The 22,565-nt window shown below is 38.4% G+C and overlaps 1 protein-coding gene across 1 annotated transcript in view; it reads right to left on the minus strand.

Annotated features, from left to right (window-relative positions):
• LOC124805150 (polyribonucleotide nucleotidyltransferase 1, mitochondrial) overlaps positions 1–22,565 on the minus strand; it is a 141,781-nt gene that overhangs the window by 49,543 nt on the left and 69,673 nt on the right. The window contains exons 5-6 of the mRNA XM_047265624.1: positions 13,007–13,170; positions 656–843 (exon numbers count right to left, since the gene is read on the minus strand). Of these exons, the coding sequence (XP_047121580.1) occupies positions 656–843; positions 13,007–13,170 (352 nt within the window). The remainder of the gene's footprint in view (positions 1–655; positions 844–13,006; positions 13,171–22,565) is intronic.

Raw genomic sequence — 22,565 nt, forward strand, 5'->3', positions numbered from 1 at the left:
AGGTTTGTAAGTACCCTGAAAAGTACAAAAGAGGGGCTTCACACTGTATAACAACACAGTATTGTTTATTCAAAGAACTCATCAAAACATTCAATCCGTCACAATCTTGACAATCAACATTCCAAATATTTCTTACTAAGAATAAGTACCACAGTGTTATGCAATGTTTTGTGTGGTAACAACCTTGTTGAACTATTGATTGCTTTCTATGTTTTATTCTCTGCTATTGTACACATGGTTGTCAACTACTGCTACAGTTCAAGTTAATAGTGAAGAGATAAAAAGATATCTAACTGCATTTTCAACAGTGAATATCAAGAGACAAGAGAAATGTTCGCTTTACATTTGCACTCAGTAGTAAGTGTAAAATGATTTACTCTGTACGAAAGCATTGATGATCATAGGTTCGTATGCCTAAACACTCAGCAGATAGCTGCAGTTAAACTCTGACTTTTGACAGCATATCAAGTATCTATGCCTCTCTAAGTCTGCACATTATTTATTCACTTAAGTTACCAAGGGTAAATATAGTCTACCTTGCTGTTACTCTTGATCTTAATCTTACAAGTCACATATAAAAATCTTATTTGAAATGCTGCACATCTTTCACATTGTAAAAAACTGAATTTTATTTAACGGATTTACATGACCATACCTTGGTTTAGACAGTGTCTCATTCATTTTGTCTATAATGCGCGACTTTGCTTCCGTGGCTGCTTGGACAGCTTCCATTACAATCTTCAGAGGAAGGCCTGGTATCTTGATGTCTGCCTGTAGTGCTGTCACACCTTTTCTAGTCCCAGCCAACTTAAAATCCATGTCTCCCATATAATCTTCAATGCCCTATAAAAAGGTAAAATAGATCTGGGCATAATAGATAAAATGACAATAAAAGCAATGGTGTTTACATCCTGCTATTTAGATTAAATCATTTATGACAATCTTGCAATCTTGTATGATAAACTTTAATGGGACACGGCCGGTTTCATGGCCTATAGTCACATCCATACACAATACTTTTAGTCATTAAAGTATTACATACACCTAAAGGTATATGTCATGGGACAGATCATGTCACATTAAAAATTATCATATAGCTGTATGCAGTGTTCTTTTTGCAGGATGTATTATTACCACAGCTGTGGATGACTGGAGCACAGAGTTGTTTGTAATTTATGACAGTGTGTGGTTAAAATAGTAGAACACAAGACACATTTCAAATCGAACTTTCCTATGTAACAGTTAGTCACCATATCACTGACATAACAGGAAATGAGCATAAGACTTCTATGAAAAAGTGAGGGGCATTTGTGGCCCTTTCATTGATTTTAGCAGACATTTGGAGCATTGTGCTGCTTGTTATTTTTGATATTAGTTTTTACATAGTGAAGATGCTGATAGATACAACAACAGGTGAAGGTATACAATAAAATGATTGATTTGGTCTGTGTTTGTATCAGCTAAGATAATTTAGGTGCACAGTATCAGACATAAATAGTATTTTGCACAAAGATGCTGAAAATCAGGAATTTATACCAGCAGTTGCCTGCGTAATAATTTGGTAATGTCACAGCTTCAGTCAGCTTTAGTTTCACCATTCTGAATAGTGATGGCCTTCAGTAGAGGAAAACTTTGGCAAAACTCATACTTTTTAACAGACAGACAACAGATAAATTTGCAAGCTTAAAAGAAGAAAAAAATTAAAGAACAAAGCAAACTTGTTGAAACATGTTCGACTGCAGTTTTCATATCTATTATACACTGAAGCACCAAAGAAACTGGTATAGGCATGTGTATTCAAATACAGAGATATGTAAACAGGTTGAATATGGTGCTGCAGTCGGCAATGCCTATGTAAGACAACAAGTGTCTCGTGCAATTTTTAGATAGGTTACTGCTGCTACAATGGAAGGTTATCAAAATTTAAGTGAGTTTGAATGTGGCATTATAGTTGGCGCATGAGCGATAGGACACAGAACCTCCAAGGTAGTGATGAAGTGGGGATTTTTCTGTACGAGAATTTCATGAGTGTACCGTGACCATCAGGAACCCGAGTGTACCGTGACTATCAGGAATCCAGTAAAACATCAAACCTCCGACATCGCTGTGGCCGGAGAAAGATCCTGCACAAAGGGGACCAACAACGACTGACGAGAATTGTTCAACATGACAGAAGTGCAATCCTTCCACACATTGCTGTAGATTTCAATGCTGGGCTATCAACAAGTGTAAACGTGTGAACCATTACAAAACGTCATTGATATTGGCTTTTCGAGCCAAAGGCCCACTCATGTATCCTTGATGACTTCTTCTTCTTCTTCTTCTTCTTCTTCTCCTCTTCGGCACTACAGCCCTTGGTGGGCCTTGGTCTCCTCAACAACCTTCCTCCATATCTCTCTGTTCTCAGCTTTTTTCTTCCATCCATGGATCCCCATCTTAGCAAGGTCAGCCAGCACATTGTCCATCCATCTAGGTCTTGGTCTACCCTTCCTTCTGGTGGAATATATTCTGGCGTTCATTATTATTTTGGGCATCCTGTCCTAACCAACATATTCTTTGAGATTTGATGAATTTCACTATGTGTTTCCCTTGTATAAGCTCCTGTATTTCATGGTTGTGTCTCACTCTACAACCTTCTGCCTCTCTCACAGGCCCATAGATTTTTCTTTCAGATGCCCTTGGACTGTTACTGTCTGCCTCTGTCACTGTCCACACTTCTGATCCATGTGGGGCAACAGGTCACATAAGTGAATAGTATACAATCAGTTTAATCGTTGTTGTAATTAGAGAGTTCTTGAATGTCTTAAGGTTTGCATAATAGGCCTTGTTTTCTGCTTGTATCCTTCCTTTAATACATTTTCTCATACTATTATCATTGGTTAGGAGAACACCTAAACAATGGAAGCATCTAACAGCTTTGAAGCATTTATCAGAGATCTTCAGGACCTGTGGTGTTCTTCTAGCTTCAGTATAGGACTTAGCAATATATGTTGTCTTGCTTCCATTTACAGTAAGTCCAATTCTTGTTCCTTCTGCTTCCATTTGCCCATATATTTCTTTAAGTGATATTACATCCCTTGCCACGGTGGCAATATCATCTACATATGCACATATCTGGCTGGACTTCATCATTATTGCTTCTCTTTTATCTACTTTTTGTATGATACCATGCAGTGCTAAGTTAAACACTGCTGCAGAGATGCCATCACCTTGTTTCACTCCATCCTCAAGTCAAATTGCCTGGTCATTCTGTTATTCACTTTCACTCTTGTATTCTTTATTGTTAGCTCGATTGATCTTCTCAGTTTATCACAGATGTCCAATTCTTTCAGCCCTTTACACAATGCTCGTCTATTAATACTATCAAAAGCTTGTTTAAATTCAATGAACAGGAAGTGGAGATCTATATCATATTCATAAAATTTTTCCGTTATTTGTCTAACAACAAACAACTGGTCCGATGTACCTCTGTTTGATTGGAATCCACATAGGTATTCTCCGAGTATCTTTTCAGTGCACTTCTGTATTCTTTCATTCAGCACTCCAGAGAAAATCTTATATATCATATTCAGTAGGGTTATGCCTCTATAGTTTTCACAATTGAGCTTTTCTCCTTTCTCATATATTGGGCATATTACTCCAGTATTCCACTCCTCCGGCATGCTTTCATTTACCCATATGTTCTTTATTAGTGTAAATATTTCATGTCCTAGAGGTTGCCCCCTGATTTTATTAGTTATGACATGATCCCATCTTCACCAGGTGCACGGTTATTTTTTAGTTTATTTATCACTGTTTCCACTTCCAGCATTGTTGGGTTTTGTGCCTCAACCCTTTCAATTTTTCTTGCCTCTGTGTTCTCTTCCTGCCAAACAATATGGTCATGTAAGTACACACTTACTTCCTGTTCTGTGATGAAACAAAGGCTCACTATATGTTACAACAGGTTATTTTTTCAGTTTATCTATCTCACCAAGCGATCGTGTGCAGTGTGTTATTTCCATTTCAGATGACAATGAATTTCAATTACTTAATTGAAGACATCATCAACCTATGCTGCATCAATGTTATGAAGGTGGTATTGCTTTGACCATGCTCTGCACACTAAATGCTGACAGATTGTAAAGACTGGAGCAGCACTGTCATAGTTGCCCAGCAGCCTTGTCTGGTTCTTTTATGGCTTAGGAGAGAGAAGCACTGCTATTTCTTAGGAGAGAGGAGCACTGCCATTTCAGAAACAATAGCAGACTGAGTTTGTATAAATGTTACTCATTTTAGAAAAGCAGCTTTCAATCACCACCAGCAGCCAGCTGCAAGGGGAAGAATATACCAGGCTAAGAAATGGATCTTCAAAGCTGCCACCAACAGATGCTGTCTCCACTGGCTACGGGCCTGCTGTCCATACGAGGTCTGAATGCTGCTGACTTGGACCTTCCAGCCAGTGTGACACCTCCTGGCTAACTTCCATCTGCTACTGGTTGCCTACCTTTGGGAAACACAATTTGTACCTGAGCTATGTAGCTATCCAGTCACCACTGACTGCGATTTTACTGTTCTTCATTGCCCTATGTGACCAAATTCTGTAGCTAATCAATGCCCTATGTGGGCACATGTCACCTTTGTGAGCTGCTGGCATATGTGTTGGGGTTCTCAGTTTAATTCTGCATGCTCCAATGCATCTTGCACTGAGCTGTTTATTGACACCAACAGCGCAGCAGGTCATTCACCCCTGGCACTTACAAATCGTTTGCAGCATCAAGACACAGCAGGGTGACTGTGTTCCCCCCCCCCCCCCCCCTGCCTTCCCCTGCTAGTGTTATGGAGAATTAGTGGGTCTTCCATCAGACGTTTAATTTTGTTCTCATATGTGAAGCGTGGCAAGTAAACTCTGATAACATTCTGAGGGCGTGTGAAAATGTATGTTAGTTCGTGCCCGATTAGTACAGGCTTAGGCAATGTATCTTACTGTAAGCAGAGGGGAAGGTGCAATTATCACTTGTAGTTATTTTTGAAAGTGAGAACCATGAGCAGCCACTCAGATGGAGAACTTGACTTAGAACAAGGAATGTTAACATAGTGTTATGTTCAAGAGTCCTTCTGATAATTTGATTTTGGGTCCCCTGTTGTTCTGTTTTGTTATATTTATTACACAGAGGTTTCACAGTATTGTAGTTGAAAACACCAGATGTTACTCTTGAGAAACAATGTGATCTTGGGCAGTTAAGATGGTTCCAATGAGAGAAGGTATTTCAGACATGTTTAAGCAGCTGAGGCTATGAGAGAAACAGACATAGTTTAGCTTACCTTCTTCCACAGTAGTTCAACTACTGCTGTCTTGAGTTAAACCTGTTGACTGTTTACAGATAAGAGATAAGAAAGGCGGAAAAGTGGACCAGTTGCAAGGACAAGATTGTTGATCCACACACAAATTATGATGGCCACCTGGGAATGTTAAACTGCAGGCATCTGGGAATGCTAAATAAGAGGGGGGCTTGCACGAAAGCAGACAGTCAGGGGCAAGACATTAATCGGATGCAGAAGGTAGTAAAATTGTGGATGTTAATAATAATAATAATAATAATAATAATAATAATAATAATAATAATAATAATAATAATAATGTGGAATTATCAGCTATAATATCTTGTGAGATTCAGAGTCTGAATTGGCTGTAGTGGCAGATGATGTAAAACTGTGGGTTACTCAGATGGATGGGTGTGTGAATAGCAATATTGGTGATTTAAACTTAGGTGCAGTAGTATCTATCACACTGGTAGTTAATGGGTGTTGTGCACACATCATGGAGGCTGGGTCAGGCGTTATCACGGGTGGGCATGTACAGGAAAGTACATGTGCCAATGACTTTTTGTGCAGTGCAGGGTGTAGTTGTTCAGGGTGTATACATGGGCAACGAAAAAAAAATTCCCGGATTTTTCCCGGTTAAAAATACACTTTCTCCCAGACGAAAACACATTTTTTTCATGTTAAGTAACAGTATACTTTTCCTCAAAACTGTAAAACTTATCTATCCTTTAAATGGTTGTGGTTTTATACACCGGCGTAGAATTTCCTGGCACTTTAGACAACAAAACTCAAGGGGAAAAACACATTTTAGAAAGAAGTCTGATGTGCAGCAACATGTACACTGCATATTTTCATATTACGAAAGTATAAATTCGAATTCCATCAAACACCGTATGTTACTTTCCGAAGGATTGAAATCGAGATTGCGATGCGCTTTTGTAAGCCAGTTGTAGATCATGTCAAGTGATCTTGTCAGCCGATGACAGTGGATATTCGGATCATAGGACACGTGATGTAGCCAGCCAATACCCACATAACTGTAAAGTAGCACGAACACACAAATAGGAAAAGGTAATGGTTTAAATTAATATACATATATACATAGACTTGCTACAAGAAAAGAAAAGCTTTTACGTTTAATATTGGTCACTAAGATTAATAAGTTGCAAGAGAATCTAAGCTTTAACACATAATGATCATTTCTGCGCATGTTACACTTTAAAGATACATCACAAAAATGTGCCAGTAAATTTTTTAACAACGACATAAATGTCTGATCATCTGAGCTCGAAAATATTCTAAATGGTCACCCTCAAAGATTTGATTTTTGAATGAGAGTCAAATGCTCTGTGATTTAAGAAATTCATCAGACATTTTCGCGCACAGAGTTCATCTTGCATAAAAGGAAATTTACTTTGAAAGTAATGCTTTCCAAACAACTATTCGCAATATTTTCCCACGAGCTGTTAGAAATAGAATTGTTTCAGCAGTTGCCAGAGCACGCCAAATAACAGGTGTCGCAGCGCTTGCGCAGCTATGACGACGCAGGAAGCCCGTACGTTCGTACGTGTAAAACATTAAAAGATCTTACATTATGTCATAAAAGAAACAAGACATTAGAGGACACTCCAAGAGTATGGGAATTTTGTGAACTACACTAAAATGCATCATTCTGCTTAAAATGCACATTTGTATGTCCAGATTCAGATGTAAATTTTCTCGAAGTACCTGTACTGTATTATCTCATGTTTAGTTCTTTATTAAGGCATAATGCCATACATACTAGAAGATGAAAACATGAACTTGAAATGCAGCGAACAGTTGAAACTAACCAATAGTGTGGAATTAAACACTTAGTTTCCAATAAATTGACTGCCTCAGCAGAAAAGATTAGTAAAAGTCAAATTTCTTTAACAAACCGACAAAAATAACTTCATTGTTCTGCAAGGCGATTAACGCTTGACTGTCAGAAAGGTGGAAACAAAATAAAATCTGAAACTAATTACATATTTTAGCCTTCCATAATTATGTGAGTGTATTTTAATTCACCTGATAGCTCCTGCCCCCCCCCCCCCCCCCCCATGAACCATGGACCTTGCCGTTGGTGGGGAGGCTTGCGTGCCTCAGCGATACAGATAGCCGTACCGTAGGTGCAACCACAACGGAGGGGTATCTGTTGAGAGGCCGGACAAACGTGTGGTTCCTGAAGAGGGGCAGCAGCCTTTTCAGTAGTTGCAAGGGCAACAGTCTGGATAATTGACTGATCTGGCCTTGTAACAATAACCAAAACGGCCTTGCTGTGCTGGTACTGCGAACGGCTGAAAGCAAGGGGAAACTACAGCCGTAATTTTTCCCGAGGGCATGCAGCTTTACTGTATGATTACATGATGATGGCGTCCTCTTGGGTAAAATATTCCGGAGGTAAAATAGTCCCCCATTCGGATCTCCGGGCGGGGACTACTCAAGAGGATGTCGTTATCAGGAGAAAGAAAACTGGCGTTCTACGGATCGGAGCGTGGAATGTCAGATCCCTTAATCGGGCAGGTAGGTTAGAAAATTTAAAAAGGGAAATGGATAGGTTGATGTTAGATATAGTGGGAATTAGTGAAGTTCGGTGGCAGGAGGAACAAGACTTCTGGTCAGGTGACTACAGGGTTATAAACACAAAATCAAATAGGGGGAATGCAGGAGTAGGTTTAATAATGAATAGGAAAATAGGAATGCGGGTAAGCTACTACAAACAGCATAGTGAACGCATTATTGTGGCCAAGATAGATACGAAGCCCACACCTACTACAGTAGTACAAGTTTATATGCCAACTAGCTCTGCAGATGACGAAGAAATTGAAGAAATGTATGATGAAATAAAATAAATTATTCAGATTGTGAAGGGAGACGAAAATTTAATAGTCATGGGTGACTGGAATTCGAGTGTAGGAAAAGGGAGAGAAGGAAACATAGTAGGTGAATATGGATTGGGGGACAGAAATGAAAGAGGAAGCCGCCTGGTAGAATTTTGCACAGAGCACAACATAATCATAACTAACACTTGGTTTAAGAATCATGAAAGAAGGTTGTATACATGGAAGAACCCTGGAGATACTAAAAGGTATCAGATAGATTATATAATGGTAAGACAGAGATTTAGGAACCAGGTTTTAAATTGTAAGACATTTCCAGGGGCAGATGTGGACTCTGACCACAATCTATTGGTTATGACCTGTAGATTAAAACTGAAGAAACTGCAAAAAGATGGGAATTTAAGGAGATGGGACCTGGATAAACTGAAAGAACCAGAGGTTGTACAGAGATTCAGGGAGAGCATAAGGGAGCAATTGACAGGAATGGGGGAAATAAATACAGTAGAAGAAGAATGGGTAGCTTTGAGGGACGAAGTAGTGAAGGCAGCAGAGGATCAAGTAGGTAAAAAGACGAGGGCTAGTAGAAATCCTTGGGTAACAGAAGAAATATTGAATTTAATTGATGAAAGGAGAAAATATAAAAATGCAGTAAGTGAAACAGGCAAAAAGGAATACAAACGTCTCAAAAATGAGATCGACAGGAAGTGCAAAATGGCTAAGCAGGAATGGCTAGAGGACAAATGTAAGGATGTAGAGGCCTATCTCACTAGGGGTAAGATAGATACCGCCTACAGGAAAATTAAAGAGACCTTTGGAGATAAGAGAACGACTGGTATGAATATCAAGAGCTCAGATGGAAACCCAGTTCGAAGCAAAAAAGGGAAAGCAGAAAGGTGGAAGGAGTATATAGAGGGTCTATACAAGGGCGATGTACTTGAGGACAATATTATGGAAATGGAAGAGGATGTAGATGAAGATGAAATGGGAGATGCGATACTGCGTGAAGAGTTTGACAGAGCACTGAAAGACCTGAGTCGAAACAAGGCCCCCGGAGTAGACAATATTCCATTGGAACTACTGACAACCGTGGGAGAGCCAGTCCTGACAAAACTCTACCATCTGGTGAGCAAGATGTATGAAACAGGCGAAATACCCTCAGACTTCAAGAAGAATATAATAATTCCAATCCCAAAGAAAGCAGGTGTTGACAGATGTGAAAATTACCGAACTATCAGCTTAATAAGTCACAGCTGCAAAATATTAACACGAATTCTTTACAAACGAATGGAAAAACTGGTAGAAGCCAACCTCGGGGAAGATCAGTTTGGATTCCGTAGAAACACTGGAACACGTGAGGCAATACTGACCTTACGACTTATCTTAGAAGAAAGATTAAGGAAAGGCAAACCTACGTTTCTAGCATTTGTAGACTTAGAGAAAGCTTTTGACAATGTTGACTGGAATACTCTCTTTCAAATTCTGAAGGTGGCAGGGGTAAAATACAGGGAGCGAAAGACTATTTACAATTTGTACAGAAACCAGGTGGCAGTTATAAGAGTCGAGGGACATGAAAGGGAAGCAGTGGTTGGGAAGGGAGTAAGACAGGGTTGTAGCCTCTCCCCGATGTTGTTCAATCTGTATATTGAGCAAGCAGTAAAGGAAACAAAAGAAAAATTCGGAGTAGGTATTAAAATTCATGGAGAGGAAATAAAAACCTTGAGGTTCGCCGATGACATTGTAATTCTGTCAGAGACAGCAAAGGACTTGGAAGAGCAATTGAATGGAATGGACAGTGTCTTGAAAGGAGGATATAAGACGAACATCAACAAAAGCAAAACAAGGATAATGGAATGTAGTCTAATTAAGTCGGGTGATGCTGAGGGAATTAGATTAGGAAATGAGGCACTTAAAGTAGTAAAGGAGTTTTGCTATTTGGGGAGCAAAATAACTGATGATGGTAGAAGTAGAGAGGATATAAAATGTAGGCTGGCAATGGCAAGGAAAGCGTTTCTGAAGAAGAGAAATTTGTTAACATCCAGTATTGATTTAAGTGTCAGGAAGTCATTTCTGAAAGTATTCGTATGGAGTGTAGCCATGTATGGAAGTGAAACATGGACGATAAATAGTTTGGACAAGAAGAGAATAGAAGCTTTCGAAATGTGGTGCTACAGAAGAATGCTGAAGATTAGATGGGTAGACCACATAACTAATGAGGAAGTATTGAATAGGATTGGGGAGAAGAGAAGTTTGTGGCACAACTTGACCAGAAGAAGGGATCGGTTGGTAGGACATGTTCTGAGGCATCAAGGGATCACCAATTTAGTATTGGAGGGCAGCGTGGAGGGTAAAAATCGTAGAGGGAGACCAAGAGATGAATACACTAAGCAGATTCAGAAGGATGTAGGTTGCAGTAGGTACTGGGAGATGAAAAAGCTTGCACAGGATAGAGTGGCATGGAGAGCTGCATCAAACCAGTCTCAGGACTGAAGACCACAACAACAACAACAACAGCTCCTGGCCACAGAAATCCATTTTGTTTTCATTTGAGGTGAGAGCAATAAACAAAGAGGAAACAGCAAAATCACTTAACATAAACACGGGTCACGTGGAGACTATCACCTCTCACTACAACTCAGACTGTTCTGTAAATCAGGTCTGGATCTAGGATATTTCCGAACCAAGGCGATATTAGATAGTGGCGCTCTCCCCTCCCTTGAGCATTTGAGGTAGGAAGACAAAAATTTAAAAATCGACTTTTCAAAAATATCTTCATTTTGTAGCACACATCTTTCTGAAGAGTCTGATACACAAAACATATATATTCGAGGGAATGTAAGACATGTTATTCGGTCTTAAGCGTGGCAAAGTGCAGTGCCATGCCTCTCCACACAGCATTCTTCCATCGCACGTCTCTTGTATTTTGCTCTGTGGAATTCAAACAAGTAATATTTTGTAATGGAATGGGTGCCATCAAATTATATTCATGCCAGTGGAAATTAAAATGTCCTGTGGTGCCTCTCCTGCTCCCAGTCGGCCAGTTTGACATCCTGCTCCTCTTTACTGACATCCTGCTCCTCTTTTTAAAAAATCTCGAAATTAATACTGGTTGGGATTATTTGTAACGGGCAGAACAAGAACTCTTCAGAAAATTTGCAGTCTTTACTGTCTATTAGCTAATAACTTGCTGATTTGTGTGACATAAAATTAAATATAGGATACATAAAAGGAATAAAGACAATAGTCAAGCAAGACAGTACACGTTTCTTCAATCGTTAAGTCCTAGTTTCTTTTCTCTCTAATCTTGCTACAGCTTTATATGGCATACTTTCCTTTCTGGGAAAGAATCTACTACCTCATCAAAGTTCGTCAACGCTTTGCTACATGAAAAAACGAAATGCCGTCTAATACTAGAAAAACTGTTATTACAAATTGTACCCAAGACTGGTGTGGTTTCTCGATCTGATTATATGTATTTTGTCACTGCTATATAATACAAAATAGGCCTGCCCAATATTGCAGCAGTTGTTACACACACCAAAGAAACGAGACTGTTTTGGCACAAATGGTCATTTGTATAACACGACAGAATATAATTCACGAAGTACCAATATCAAATGCCTATTAGACCTACTACAAGCAAAAAGTTTTGTGTTAGGAAATAGTTTCACATTTCATTCATACTCTCTAGCTTCTGAAGCATGAGATCGAAAAGTAGTAGTACTAAATTTTTAAATAAATTTCGAGTCATCATATTCTACAGTAAATTGTGAGAGTCCCCGTTTCTTCTCCTTCCTCATTATAACAAGCAATCTTATCACTAATTCTGTAACTATTCCTGCCAGTGTCAAAACTTATTCTCTGGTTAATTTTGTCACTGGTTTAGTTATCTGGTTGGGTGTTATTACGTGATCGTATAACGCGTTTTCCACGCTACTCCCAGAATAGAACATTAGCGGCTGCTAGCCGGGGACTGTATAACTGGCCCTTAGCAGTGTAGTGGTCTGGCCAAAAATTTTCTGTCAAAATTTCATTTTCTTGGACACACGGAGGAGACAATATGCAATCTTTGTTGCCCGTTATTCCTGTTAGTCGTTTTTTTTTTTCCCCCACTCTGGTAGTCTGAATTTATGGAATTCACTAGTAGTTATAACAACGCTGATCATTTGCAAACCCAGTCAACCACATAAACAGCGACTGGCATTCATTCGTTCGGCTTTATTCTGCTCAGCTCGTATAGACCCGTCCCCATTTGTCTACAGGAAAGTTTATTTCTAGATGTGACGGGGATTCCCCTGGCAGAGACATCACGTACACTATGCATATATTCAAAAATCAACTTACGATTCTTTCAGAAATCGATTTAGAATTTGTTCAAAAATGTTCAAAAACCAACAGGGATGCGTTTGAAATCATATGAGAAATCAATAGACCAACGTGTGTTGGGTGCTAGGGGCTTTGTGAAACAAGGTATTTTTCCTCAATAACATGACTTTGGTGCCCCCCCCCCCCCCATCCTCAAATAGAAGCCTTGAATGCATAACAAACTGCTAGATACAATTACCCTTTTTTCAATATACTACTTTTCATATATAACAAAGTATTGAATCTTTTTGAGATGACAGGAAGGATTTTTTGTACACGGGCAATTGTTTCTACTAGTCTTCCATATGCTCACCAATATGGGGGGAAAAAGTAAACTAATCTAGTGAAAAACATTTCTGTATTCTGTTCCAATTGTGTGTTCCTTTTTTCACATACAGCTATCTCAAAATAAACACAGACCATCTTCCTTACAATTAAATGAAAGGAAAGTATTTATACAAGCCCACAGTATAACATACCAGTATATCTGTAAGGATACGGTAATCCTCCATGTGCTTTGTATCATTCTTGGGGTATCTACTAAACAGACCAATGGCCACACCAGCGGCTGGTGCACTAATATTCACACCAGCATCCATTAAAGCCAGGCTTCCTGCACACACTGATGCCATTGAAGAGGATCCTAAATAATACATACAATTAATTACTTCTTATTCTCAACAAAATAACAGTACAATTAACAGCATATTAAGAAGATTTAACATTTATGTCTTCACCCTCAGTAATTAACCTGCCAAAATAATTAATAGGAGAAATGACTTTTTGTTCATCTTGTCACCTTGTTTCTATTGCTGTCATTATATGTCTTACATTGTATAGAAAGATTCCAGTACACATGGATGACAGAAGAATCAGTCACATAAACGAAAAAATAATAATAAAAATAAAATTGATTTGCTGAACAGTCTAATCTCTAGCTCAGTTAAGTCTGTTAAGAATATTTTTTATCATTTTTTGTAGGTTAAAAGAATGGTTTTCTGAGTTATGAAAAACAGCTTACTTTAGCCATAACCTCTTCACCAACTAACTTTCGTTAGACTGAGTCACTTTCGTTAAACTAAGTCTTTTTTTTTCAGGCTTCAAAAGAGAAACAAATTACAACAAGAGAGGTAGCAGCTCAATGTACTGTTCAACTACTCAGACATTAATAATAATTTGCCACAATGGGAGTATTTGGTTTTTATGACTGTCATTCATCTTGTGGTTAAGCTGTGATTATGGAGTGTGATTACAATGTGCTAATGATCTATGACATGTAGTGTTACAAACACTGCCAGTAATATGACTCTCTCTTCCACGTGAGATACAGCCAATGTTTATATTCTATATTTCAATGTATACTGTACGTGGGTGGCCAGGCTATCTGCAGTGACAAGAACTTCCTTACCCAGAAGCTGAAGATTTAACATAGGTCTTCAGAGAGAGGCACTACCCCTAAAAATCTAATCCGCAAACAGATTTCCTGTGTCATGTCTTCACACAGCTCTAATCCTCATGCTACCCCAAGAATCAGGTGCATAGGTGCTCCAGTGTCATCCAATGCCAGTCTGAATTGAAGCAACTGTACCATATCATTTGCTAGGGCTTTATATATCAAAATGCCCGGAAATGTAGGACATTCTATCCACAATCCTCCCAGGCCTCCTAAATTGGGATTCTGTCACCCATCCACCCTACACAACTTCCTGGTCCGTCCCTTTGCTTATGCCACTGCCACTGCCACTCCCACTCCCACTTCCACTCCCTGTGAAAGCAGCCATGTCAATTTCATTTATCTTGCAAGTGTTATGAGAGCATGAACACCAACCAGATGTCTACCAGAATGAATGACCACTGCGAAACTGTGGACAAGAACAGAGTTCATGACCCAGTGACACAGTATGCTGCAGAACACAACTTGCTGAGGATCAATAGTTGTTGCACAACTAGTGCCATCTGGAGCCTTCCCTCCAGAATCACATAGGTGGGAGTTATCCCTGCATCACATCCTTCCCTCCTGTAACACCCTAGCTTTCAATCTCTGCTAACCAACCATCTACATAATGTCATCCAACAGTTTCCCCTTCCTCTCTGCCGTCATCCCCTCCAAATCCACACGTCCACATCATCCATCCATCCAACACATCTCCAGGCAATGTACAGATTATTTAGACTTGTAACAGAGCACGAATCAGTCTTCCATGGCAGTGTGTCAATACATTTGTAAAATTCAGTGTTCATGTGTAACAAGAATGTCATTGACGTAAGTCACATAACCTGTGTAAGGGGCCTGTTGCTGATTCTGAAAGTTTGAGTATCCAAAATGAGAAATTAATTAGCTGGATTTTTGCTAACATTAATAATTAATTTAAGTGTTTAAAGACATGATTCATATTATTAAATCTGTTTAATAAAATGTAAAGCAGTTCATAAATTGCTTGATGAGATCTAAAAAAACAAATATCTAAAGAAAATAATTGGTTTAAATTTTAATGGTCTGAAATTACTTTTGTTTAAATTAGTGCTACAAAATTTAACATATATGCCATGAATTAGTTTGTACAAAAGGGGTACTAAGAGTGTTGTTGAATGACATCACAGTCCTAAGGTTCCCATATTACAGAAAGTGCTTTTATCAGTGATTGATTAATTTTAATTAAAGAGGTATTTTGTTTATTAAGCTGAGCAGTTAGCAAATATTACAGTGTGGAGAGTTTCATTAATATGTTCATGCTTAACAGTAGGATGGATGACCATCTGGTCTGCCGAGTGCTGTTGGCAAGTGGGGTGCACTCAATCCTTGTGAGGCAAACTGAGGAGCTACTTGACTGAGAAGTAGCGGGTCCGGTATCGTAAATTGGCATATGGCCAGGAGAGTGGTAAGCTGACCACATTCCCCTCCATATCTGCAGCCAGTAATGCCTGTGGGCTGAGGATGACATGGCGATCAGTCAGTACTGTTGGGCCTCCATGGCCTGTATGGGTGAAGTTTAGTTTAGTTTAGTTTTAATAGTAGGAAACTTTATACAGATTAAGAGTGACTGATGTTGCTAACATGTTCTCACCAATTCCAACAGTACAAGTCTACATTTTATTTCTGAAGTCTCAATGTAAAGAAAAAGAAGTTATTGATGACTACTCAATTTGGCAACCATTTTTTTTTGTATCCACATGGTTATATTCACTTAGACCGGGAGAAGAGGTAAACTAATTAACCCGCATTCATTAAAAGCAGTGTTATAAAGGGTGCCTGCATCAAAGGACACTATACGTACATAGTGTCTAACGGCATGAATTTCCAACAGCTTTACAAAAAAGTAATCTTTAACCATACATAACAGGAAACATAAATAGTAATTTGTGGTCTAACTACTATACCAAGACGGATGCAAGGAAAGTGATAGAATGTGACTTGGATGCGAGGAAAGTAGCGGAATGTGACCAGCAAACCAAGAAGAATGGAATAGTGGATGAAATGTGGGACACACTTCTAAGAGGTACTGGACACGGTGTGCAGATGATGACATAGCAGCAACAGATTTAAGTATCTGGCAATGAATATGTGAGCAATGCTGGCAAAAGTAGCAATGTAACACAAATAAAACAAGAACTTGAGTACGAAATGAACAAAGCAGAATTGAATAATGGGGAAGTTTCAGAACAAACTGCCAAACTGCAATTACATTTGAATTATTTTTAAGAATTTTGGCCACACAAATATCTAATCAAAATTGAATAGTACGTACCCAAATTGACAAGAAAATTGAGGAACACAGTAGCAAAATTGGCAGTGATATTGAAGCACGAGGTAGCAAAAAAAAAAAAAATATATATATATATATATATATATATATAATTGATACTGTAGAGAAAATGGCAGATGTTCTGGATAAAAACATTAAAAATATTAGAGTAGAAATGGACAATCTGACTGCAAATGTTGCATATACGCAGGTTCAAATAAATAACATTATGTTAAATTTTAATCAGAGTTGGAAAAAATCCAGTGAAGTGTTGCATCTGTAATTCAGATAAAATTGATAAAATGTCTACTTTAAAAGCAGAAATATTTGAGGCTGTATTTGTACTGAGTTTGTGAATAGATGTGTCTCAACAACACTTTTGAGATTTAAGATATGATTTATGAAAAGAAAATCAAAGATAAGACAAATTCCTTTGTAGACAGAGTTGTCAACATAAAAATTACGACAGTGAAGAGAAATTTGACCTGAACAAAAGACAGAGGATAACAAACTGTAGACTTCATAAGGAATCTTTCCTGACAATGTGGCTAACAATAAAAAGATGAATGTTGTAATAAGTGTTCTGGGAATTGCAAAATGCTGGGGTCTGACTTTAAGGACAGACCAAATGAATTTCACTGAGTTCAGATAGTGTCTGACTACTACACTGAACAAAACCAGGATTGTTTGTGGCGGGAGGTTACTATAACCAGAATGTATGACAACAGGGGAAGAAACACTATTTTGTGAAAACCAGTTCCAAAAACTAGCACATCTTAGAAGTAGATACTCAGAGTCTGACATTGTCTTGCAAACTTTGAAATAAATTTCCACAAGATTTTAAGCGATACATATGTAGTAACAACAAGACTTTTGCTATGTTTCTGGAATGTGTGGAGAACAAAGGCAACTGATATGAGATCAGTGATTTTCGCCTGTATAACAACCAGAATGCACAAGGTACCAATAAAAAAATTATAATGAAAGATAGCGGGTCAATGAGATGCATGGACGCCATGGATACAGTAAATTTAATTTTGCAAGATGGGGGACAGGAACTGAACCTCATGATGACATGAAGACAAGGAGAGAAACTGATGGCTACCTACACTGCACACCAAACTAAATGTCAAGAGACTTTCTTGGCCCAAGAATAAGAAACACGACTGTGATCTAAGCAGAAATTACCTCAACCAAAATTCATTCCAGGAAAGCATTGTAGGGTTATAGAATCATTGCACCAGGTGTGTGTAACACAAAGTCAGTGGAGGCAAGTGATCAAAAGCATGCTGACACAAAAGCTGCACCCTTGCAGACTCTAATGGGTAGAGCAGCCCAATAAGTGGTCTATGCTGAAGGAGTGACTATGGCAGTGAAATAAAGGGATGATGTCACAGATGTGAGCATTGAACTCATTTTGCAGAAACCAGCTGTAGTGCCAGTCGTGGACAAAGACATAAAAAAAAGAAGTTATAACAGCACTTTATCTAAGATCAGAATGGGGGATATTAAGGAAAATAAACTATTAGGCATGGTTAATTGGTTAGAACAAATTGATAATCTATGAAGAGGTTTAAGGCAATGCAAATGGGAGGATATGAAGAAAACAGCAAAAAAGATGTGAATGTGACACGGAAGGAAAGGGGATTCGTAATATTATGGAACCCAATAAGGAGGAGAACGGCGCGTAATTATAGAAAGTGCTGATCATGGTATACAAACTGCTAATGATGAAGATGTGTGTAGGGAAACCGAGAGAACCACAAAAATTATAGAAGTAGATGATGAAAATGAGACTGTTGTTAATGACATAAGGAGTACCGCAAAGGATATGCGAATGTATAGTGAAATTATCATCTTTACAAATGACGTGTTCCTGATATATGAAATGAGCATAAAGAACCAAAGGCAGAAATGCGGGATAATGTAGTTGATAATGAAGATTATACAAAGTATGAGGGTGGTTGTGTCTGTATGTGTGGATGGATATGTGCGTGTGTGCGAGTGTATACCTGTCCTTTTTTCCCCCTAAGGTAAGTCTTTCCGCTCCCGGGATTGGAATGACTCCTTACCCTCTCCCTTAAAACCCACTTCCTTTCGTCTTCCCCTCTCCTTCCCTCTTTCCTGATGAGGCAACAGTTTGTTGCGAAAGCTTGAATTTTGTGTGTATGTTTGTGTGTCTATCGACCTGCCAGCGCTTTCATATGGTAAGTCACCTCATCTTTGTTTTTATATATAATTTTTCCCACGTGGAATGTTTCCTTCTATTATATATATATGGGAAACATTCCACGTGGGAAAAATATATCTAAAAAGAAAGATGATGAAACTTACCAAACAAAAGCGCTGGCAGGTCGATAGACACACTAACAAACACAAACATACACACAAAATTCTAGCTTTCGCAACCAATGGTTGCCTCATCAGGAAAGAGGGAAGGAGAAGGAAAGACAAAAGGATATGGGTTTTAAGGGAGAGGGTAAGGAGTCATTCCAATCCCGGGAGCGGAAAGACTTACCTTAGGGGGAAAAAAGGACAGGTATACACTCGCACACACACACATATATCCATCCACACATACACACATACATATGTGTGGATGGATATGTGTGTGTGTGCGAGTGTATACCTGTCCTTTTTTCCCCCTAAGGTAAGTCTTTCCGCTCCCGGGATTGGAATGACTCCTTACCCTCTCCCTTAAAACCCATATCCTTTTGTCTTTCCTTCTCCTTCCCTCTTTCCTGACGAGGCAACCATTGGTTGCGAAAGCTAGAATTTTGTGTGTATGTTTGTGTTTGTTAGTGTGTCTATCGACCTGCCAGCGCTTTTGTTTGGTAAGTTTCATCATCTTTCTTTTTATTTTTATATATATATATATATATATATATATATATATATATATAAAAAAAACAAAGATGATGTGACTTACCAAATGAAAGTGCTGGCAGGTCGACAGACACACAGACGAACACAAACATACACACAAAATTCAAGCTTTTGCAACAAACTGTTGCCTCATCAGGAAAGAGGGAAGGAGAGGGAAAGACGAAAGGATGTGGGTTTTAAGGGAGAGGGTAAGGAGTCATTCCAATCCCGGGAGCGGAAAGACTTACCTTAGGGGGAAAAAAGGACGGGTATACACTCGCGCACACACACACACATATCCATCCACACATATACAGACACAAGCAGACATTCTTTCTTAATATATGCGCAATCCAATTTCTTTTTCTTCTCTTTGTTACATCTAGTAAATGTCTTTTCTCTCCCACTCTTCTCAGTACCTCTTCATTTTTTACTCTGTCCATCCAACTTATTCTTTCCATCCTCCGCCATGTCCAGATCTCAAAAGCCTCCAGCCTTTCTCTGTCTTTTTTCCTCATAGTCCATGTTTCAGTGCCATATAGAAGAACACTCCATACAAGACATTTTATGTGTCTCTTTCTCAGTTCTCTGTCCAGACTGCTGCAGAAAATTCTCCTTTTCTTATAAAACACTTCTTTTGCCATTGCTATCCTTGTTTTAATTTCTGTGGTGCACTTCCAGTCGGTGTCTATCCTTCTTCCAAGATACTTAAAATTTTGCACCTATTCTAGTATTTCTCGATTCAGCATAATTTTTATTTCCGTATTTCCTCCTAGTCCAATACTTTTGTTTTATTTGTGTTAATTTTCATTCCAATTTTTTTCCGTTAGTTGCAATGGTGTCCACCAAATCCTGTAATTCTTTTTGCCCAGTGGTAAAAAGGACCATGTCATCAGCAAACCTCAAACACCCTACTCTTCTTCCTCCAATTTCTACTCCTTTGTTGTCTAATGAGCATTGGTCAATCATATTTTCCAAGTAGAGGTTGAAAAGAGTAGGTGATAGACAACATCCTTGTCTTACTCCTTTTCCTAGTCTGATCCAGTTTGTACTTTCTCCTCTCACTTTAACTGAAACTTTTTGATTAAGATATAATGAGTTTAGAAGTCTTCTGGTTTTCCAGTCCACTCTCTTTTCCCTCATTATAGTCGCCAGCTTGTCCCAAACCACATTGTCAAATGCCTTTTCTAGATCGATGAAGCACATATATAGGTCTCTTCCTTTTTCAATAAACCTTTCTCCCAAGATTTGTAGGAGCCCTATTCCATCTCTGGTGCCCGTATTCCATCTAAAGCCAAACTGCTCCTCGCCAAGATTATCCTCCATTACTTTTTCAAGTCTTTTATTAATTATTCTTAACATCACTTTGGCTGCATGTGAAATGAGGCTGATTGTCCTGTGCTCGCTGCATTTCTTGGTTTCTTGTTTTTTCGGTAATGGAACCATTACTGTTGTCAGAAAAGTCCTCAGGCCATTCACCACTGTCATATATTTTATTACGTACCCTCAATATTTCTCTTATTCCATCTTGGTTCAAGCATTTTAGTATTTCTCCTGGTATTGTATCTGTACCTACCGCTTTGCCATTTTTCATTGCAGCTATGGCAGACTTTACTTCTTCCATTATGATGGTTGGTCCTTTCTCATCACCACTTACACTGTTGTGTGATTCAAGTTCCAGAGTGTCTGGTTTGCTATTTGTGTCATATAGCTCTTTTAGATATTCTTCCCATCTCTGGAGGACATCGTCACAATCTTTGTACACTACCTCTTTGTCTTTACTCAAAATTTCCATAGTAGCACTTCCTTCTCTGTTTTGTTCCCATGCCATAGTCTTTACTCTGTTGTATAGTAAGTCGTATCTTCCCTTCCTGTCCAGTTCTTCAATTTCATCACATTCCTCTTTTAGCCATTTTTTCCTAGCCTGCTCTGTTTCTCTTTGTAGTTCATTATTTAACCTTCGGTATATCTTTCTTACATCTTCAGTGTTCTTGTTTTTCAATTTTCTTCTCTTCTCCATCTTGGAAATCATTTCTTGTGTGACCCATGGTTTTTTTTAATCATTTCCCTTTTACATATCCTATATTTTGCTGTCCTGTTTTAATGATTCCTTCTTTCAGCATATTCCAGTACTCGTTGGCATTATCAGGTGGTTCTTTGTCTCTTAGTGTGTTTAGAAGGATTAATAAGGGATAATGTGTTACATCGCCCCAATTTATTGCGATCTTTTCAAGTGAGGACTGACAGATTTTATGGCACAGGCATAAAGATTTTTCAAGAAACAAGGGTCAAAAGGAAAATACACAAAACGATTGCATTTTCAAGTGGAATCCTGAATAAATATGACAAAAATCATACAATTCCCAACAAAGAGGTCAAATAAATGAGATTTATCACAACAATTGCAGCTAGCAAAAAACAGGATGCAGGACAGTATTAAGGGTGAAACAACAGAAAAGAATACATAATAAAAAATAAAACCTAATTCATAATGTCCAAGAAGAGGAAGCTGTCTCCAAGAAGAACAAATTGAACCCAAGAAGGAAAATATTTAATTAATTTGTACAGATGGAGATGGCTGGTGGGAACTGGGAGAGTGTTGGAGTGATCCTGTAACCAGCAGCAATGCATTTTTCAGAGTGCAAGTTGACTTCACTGAAGCTGCTGAGATGCAGGAACATGCATCCAGTGCCATGGTCTTAAGAATGTAATAGGGCCAGCACACAGATAGCAGCTGGAGCCATGCAAAAAATGAGATACTCAACTGAATTTGTGAATGATGTGTCATGTACAACACTGTCTGCATAAAACTGATGTGTGAAATATAATATATACATACAGGACTGTGAAAGTGTTATATGACTTGAGAGTGACAAGGGAAGTATTAAGTCAATTGTAGCTTATAATTATAACCATGTAATTGTCGCAGAAAGGGTTAAACTAAAATTGTTAAATTCAAACATCTAAATCAAACACGAGGCTGAAAGACATACAAATGATTAAAGAAATGTTACAGGAGGCTCTAAAAGATAATAACAAGGCACTAAAAGAAATGACAGAAATCTGATTGCAAGCTAAGCAGATCAAAGGATTAAAGACTGATGTGGGGGAAGTGCAGCAAAATTTAACATATGTGTTATGAGTTTCTGTGTATGGAAAGTAGTACTAGAAAAGGTAGTTCTATGATATCACAGTCCTAGGGTTCCCACAATGCAGAAACTGTTCTGATAAGTGATTGATTAATTTTCATTAAAGGGGTATTTTGCTATTAAGCACATAAGCTAGTGAATGTAACATTTATTAACATACCTGCTTAATAACAAAATACCTTTATTTCAAAACTACTGGTACTGATACCAAAGTTAATGTGCATTTTGTGTAGGTATCATTTGTCATTCAGTTTACTGAGTCGACCTCCATTCCATTATCA

The sequence above is a fragment of the Schistocerca piceifrons genome, chromosome 1, assembly GCF_021461385.2.
Source record: "Schistocerca piceifrons isolate TAMUIC-IGC-003096 chromosome 1, iqSchPice1.1, whole genome shotgun sequence".
Lineage (NCBI taxonomy): Eukaryota > Metazoa > Arthropoda > Insecta > Orthoptera > Acrididae > Schistocerca > Schistocerca piceifrons.